Source organism: Puntigrus tetrazona, chromosome 14 (assembly GCF_018831695.1).
Source record: "Puntigrus tetrazona isolate hp1 chromosome 14, ASM1883169v1, whole genome shotgun sequence".
Taxonomy (NCBI): domain Eukaryota; kingdom Metazoa; phylum Chordata; class Actinopteri; order Cypriniformes; family Cyprinidae; genus Puntigrus; species Puntigrus tetrazona.
In genome coordinates, this window is record NC_056712.1 from 2,702,881 (window position 1) to 2,708,243 (window position 5,363).

At 38.9% G+C, this 5,363-nt stretch overlaps 1 protein-coding gene across 1 annotated transcript; it reads right to left on the minus strand.

The window, feature by feature from the left end:
* Positions 1 to 242: 242 nt before the first annotated feature.
* On the minus strand, positions 243 to 4,037 carry rtn4rl2b (reticulon 4 receptor-like 2b). Its single transcript, XM_043256521.1, has 3 exons — positions 3,878 to 4,037; positions 2,542 to 2,768; positions 243 to 2,430 (listed from the first exon to the last, which is right to left on the minus strand). Exons 1-3 carry the CDS (start codon positions 3,933 to 3,935, stop codon positions 1,342 to 1,344), a joined length of 1,374 nt encoding a protein of 457 aa, XP_043112456.1. The 5' UTR covers positions 3,936 to 4,037; the 3' UTR covers positions 243 to 1,341.
* Between the last annotated feature and the right edge of the window lie 1,326 nt (positions 4,038 to 5,363).

A 5,363-nucleotide genomic window follows, 5' to 3' on the forward strand; every position in this document is an offset into this window, starting at 1 on the left:
AGTTTGTATATTAATGTGTTTATTCACTAAGTTTATTTACTCCTACATGCATACTGGCAGCTAACTGAATGGTCTGTTGAGGACATAAAAACTGTATTTTAACAATATTAACATTGAGGTGAGATTTAAAAATCTAATTGCCTCTCCATCACCATCTGCTTAGTTAATGCTTAAAACACACATGTCCACACACCAACAGATTAAACACTGCAAAACAAGAGATCACGCAATAAAACACTTGATAATATTGAATATTTTATTCATTTATTTAGTGTTTTTTTAGACAAAGACTACATTTGTGTTAAACAACATTTCTTTCTGTCAAGTTGCTAAGAGAGAAAGACTATGTGATATCTTGCACACAGAGAAAACACAGATCTCTCACTTTAAGCAGTTGAGTTCTTCAGGTTGAATTAAACATTGACTTCCTGCCCTAACTTCACCTGATACTCAAAGTACCTGGCACAACTCAGATTAACTAACACAAACCAAGTACTTAACACGGTTTTAACAAATGAAAAACATTAGTGCTGGTCTTTGTTAGTCACTTCTTCCAATAGCTATCCATTCATCGTATCGTTTACAGTGGCCCCAAAAATATTTGGACTTCCAAACAACTAGTACTAAAAATGCCATTGCATTAGGAAGTAAAACATCAAAATCTGTTTTTAGTTATTCACTTAAACGATACACATTTCACTTTGACAATCAGAATGTATCCTAACACAATATTTTATTGTTTTAAATCTAATAAACTTTTTTTGTGAAATGTTCTTCTTAAAATTGGGACTTTGTAGCATAAGTGCCTAAATACTTTTTGGAGCAACTGTATGTGATAATGTACCTGGTTTACTTCCCCAACAATCACTAAAAAGACAGACTAATCTACCAACAGTGTCTTGTTGGAAACGTGTGTCTAGTTTGTGTATGTTCCTATTTACATGATAACGTAATGATCATTGATAAATGACATTGTCTTTGCATGGAGACAAAAATTTCCATGCTGACAGAGACATTCCCTACCATCTTTGACAATGACCTCTAGTTTCATTTTCCACATCACTCCTATTTTTGTCTTTGCCCCTCTACTTGTCCTGTGTTCTCTGATTTTAGAGAAGGACACTTAAGGTGGTGTTTCAAAGCCTACTGGGAGTGCGTGCATGCAGTACCCCCAGTCTCTGTTGTACTGTATGAATTGCACAGTCTGTGTTGTGTTTAATTTGTTGTGTGCCAGTCTCTTCGCCCTTTCCTGCATGGCTGCTTCTATGCATTTAGCATAAGCCCATTTGCAGGAGAAAGGTAGTGAAGTGTAACAGAAGAAAAGAGGAGGAGAAGGAAAACTCAGCCGAAGAGAAGGTGAAAAGAGAGAGTGAGTGCTGTGAGCGAAAGGAAGGACAGAAGTGAAGGCGAAGAGGAAGATGGGAGAATGGGAGAATCATAACCTGGTGGACATTCAAGCTCGAAACAACGGACTGAGGCTGCATCCTCATTGCCATAGTTTGCCCAGTACTCTTCAGGCTCTAGCTTGGGTAAAGCAGCCTCCTCTGCAGTCAGATCGTACTTGGATGAGGAAGAGGACGATGAAGATGAGGGATTTTTGACCGAAGTGAAAGGAAAGGCCTTCAGGGTCTCACTGCTCTTGTGAAAGTGGCTCTTGGATGATGAGGCCGGTTTGTTCTTGGAGAACCACCAACGGGTCTTGGTGCTGAAAGTGGTGGTTGTAGTACCAGCCAGGGATCCTGGGTCAGGCAACGGGCAGAGGGCAAAGTCCAGCTCCCGCAGGAACCTAAGGTCCTGGCCTTTACGAGGGGCTGGTGAAGAGCAGGTTAGGTCTGAGCTGGAGATCCGAGCTTTGCGGAACCACTCCCATAGTGACCTGGCTTCACAACCACAGGTCCAGGGGTTACCATTGAGCCTGAGAAACTGCACTGATGATGTATCCTTCATTGCCTGGCCTGGAAGCTCCTGCAAAGAGTTGTTGAAGAGATAGAGGATGGTCAATCTGCCCAGATCACGGAAGGCTCGGCGATGGACTTGTCGGATGCGGTTGTCATGCAGCAACAGGCGGTCGAGATTCACCAGACCACGAAAGGCATTTTCAGACAGGACACGGATACGATTTCCATGCAGGAACAGGTGGGTAAGGTTGACCAGGTCCGAAAAGAGGCCATCTGGAAGATGGCTCAGCTGGTTCTCCTGCAGGTAGAGGAACTGCAAGCTGTAGAGCTTGTGGAAGAGGTCAGCAGGCAGCTCGGTCAAGTGGCAGCGGTGCATGTGTAGACTCTGCAAGCGCTCCAGCCCCCTGAACGCACCCCCATCCAGCCTGCGCAGTGATGGGTTGTCACTTAGATCTAGTTCCTCTAGTACACGCAGATTACTGAACGCACCGGCTTCAATCCATGTGATGTTGTTGGAATACAGCCATAGAACCTGTTGATTTGGAAAGTAAAAGACCAAGGTGAATCTCTGTTTAAATCTTCACACGAAAAGATTAAGCGCTTAATGTTAAGATATGCAGTTAACTTTCAGATATGCTCTCACCTGTGTTTCAAAGCCAAAGGAGTCAGCTCTGAGCTCAGTGATACGGTTATTCTGCAAGAAAACCCGCTGGGAGTCATAGGGCACACCGACTGGAACAGCAGTAAAGTTCTGAGACTGACAGCTCACAGTCATGGGCATATGGTAGCATACACACAACCTGGGACATGCCTGACCCGGTGCACAGCGACATGCCAACAACCATATCACCAACCAAAGAGACAAACCACCTGTTGAGAAAGAAAGTGAAAGGGGTGGACTTAATATCATATTTGTGTTTACTGTTTCACATCCTCCTAAAGTTCTGGAGTGGTGCAGTCATAAGGAAACAATTTGTCATTTATGCTGGATATATAATATAATAATATAACACTGCTATTTGAGATATCATTGCTGGAATAAGTTATATTGTTTAAAGCAGGTAGAACTCTCTCCAGTCAGAGACTTCTCTGTCCAGGTCCATCCAGGACAGAACAGAACAGTGCCTAAGAGTGCGTGAAACAAAAAGGTCGGATTAACTTCAGGTTTGTGAAACCGAACCCGATCCAATTACTGCACCTCATGAATATTTAAGAGGGGACCTCACGGGATCGGTGACTCTACACAATAACATGGTGCTTAAAGACACACATGGTGTGAATTAATCATGCCGCGTGCATTCATGTTGCCTGCACAAGATTTTCCTATTACCTGACCCATGACCTGGTCACTCCACATCCCTTTTAGGACAAGATGTACTAATCAGCTGCACATGGCTAATGTGGAAAATTGTACTGTGTTACCTTATTGCATAACTGCATACATGTTTTTGTTAACAAAAGCTATGTAAATTTCTCAACATTGAGAATGTATTAATTATTCTATATTTATCCTGCTTACATCAAAAGCGGCTCATACATTTTTTTTGACTAGTAGCAATACACTAATTGCTTATTCAGAAGTGAAGTAAGAGCAAAACTGGGATTTCAAATGGAAAATTAAAAACAAAAATGTAACACTAAAGTGTAAACATGCCTGTTATTTATTTTCATTTATCTTTGTTACTTGTGTTTGTATGTTGTGTATTTTATAAAATATATCTAAAAATATAAATCTAAATGAAATGTCAATAAAACCAAAAATACAGATAATCACTAGCCTTTGTTTGATAGGCTACGTATTTGTTCCATATTTATATTTATTTGCATCTTGTAAAAAAATAGAAGATATAACATTATTAAATTAAATGTCTTTAAATGTGCATCAGTATATAACATACAAATAAAAATAACAGTTTTAGCATAATATAACAAAAAAAGTAAATACTGACTATTAATTACAATAAAAAGTTGGTACTTACTCTTGAATTTAAGAGTGTTGGAGACGCGAGCGCTCCGCGCAGCCGAACGAGTTTCCATCCCAAAATCCAAACCGAGAGCGAGTTAGCCTGAGCGCGAGCTGCTATCTGCTCTAACGGTCAGCTCTGGTCCTCGAGTCGACTGCGACTGAGGAACGACGCGCACCCCGCCAGCGTTTATAGTGTAGCGCCGGCTGCCCACGGACGCCGGAAACAACGGAATCTCTCATACGTAACGCGCACGCGGGCGAGCTATACGTAGGTGGGGGGAGGAAACCGGACTGTGATTCTGAGTGAGTGTATTGAGGGGGATGACTAAATAACTTTAACGGTTGTTTTACATAGATGACTGTTCTTTTCTCTAGAGTCGTATTAGTAAACAAGCTAGAATACAGCAACCTATGAAATCAGTGTGTAGGCTACAGATCATGTTAATGGCCGAAAAACTAAATAGCCTACACTTTTAACAAATAAGATTATGATTTGTACAAACAGGTTACAAGTGACAAGCAATATTATAATATAAATAATTTTGGTTATGACAGATAGTAAGTATTATTTATATTAGAAATACTAAAATAGACTACACTAAATACAAAAGCAACAATTTGTTGTTAACATAGCCTTTAAACAAATTTTTTAATTATACTTATTGACATGATAATATAGTAATTATGTAATTATGGGTTTCTGAATAAAAACTATTCATATTTTTGTGATACCCTTATAATCTTATAATTACACATTCTAATTTTCCATTTAATATAGCCCATTGTTTTAGTACAACAGAACATGTACATGTTTTTTCTTCTGTTTTTTGAAACCATAATGATAAGCTGGAAGCACCAACTTTTGTGAAAGCTCCTCTCCCACTTGACAGCTGTCATATGAAACTGTAAAACCACCTAAACCGGAAGCATCTTTGGCTATTAAAGGAATTTAGGTATTTACATTTTTTGTTTCTTAGTTTTTTTTTTCTTTTATAGACTATAAAAAAACATATTTTGCAAATATTGCAAATAAATTATATATAAAGTTGTAAATACAGCCTTAGATGATTTGTTGTTAAGCTGCTTCTCAGCTGGCAAAGGTGTTATTTAGCTTCTGAAAATTGTCCCATTTGAAACCAACATCAGACCAAGCTGAGACACCAGCAAATCAATTTACCCAATAGGAAACTGATGTGAAAATTGACATCAAAATGCATGTCAAAAAAGAAGTAAATCACACAAAAGTAATGCAAAACCTTGACATGACATTGGTTTGATGTGACGTGATAGAAATATGTACTGCTGTACATATAAATACATATAAAATACATATTAAAAAAAAGCGTTTGATTTCACCCAAGAATCTGCCATCCAAAGTGAATTTTAATTATGTTATAGGAGCATCTTTGTCTTGGCCAATATTTGACGTCAAATTTATATCCAGATTTAAGATGTTTTCTCACATTTTAATACACATTCAATAGTCATAGCTTTTCCTA

Excerpts from the sequence above, each read along its gene's own strand:
- rtn4rl2b (XM_043256521.1), bottom strand. The coding sequence starts at position 3,935 with ATGGAAACTCGTTCGGCTGCGCGGAGCGCTCGCGTCTCCAACACTCTT. Across the intron at positions 2,769-3,877 it reads CAACACTCTTAAATTCAAGA|GTGGTTTGTCTCTTTGGTTG; the intron begins GTAAGTACCAAC and ends CTTTCTCAACAG. Across the intron at positions 2,431-2,541 it reads CCTTTGGCTTTGAAACACAG|GTTCTATGGCTGTATTCCAA; the intron begins GTGAGAGCATAT and ends CCAAATCAACAG.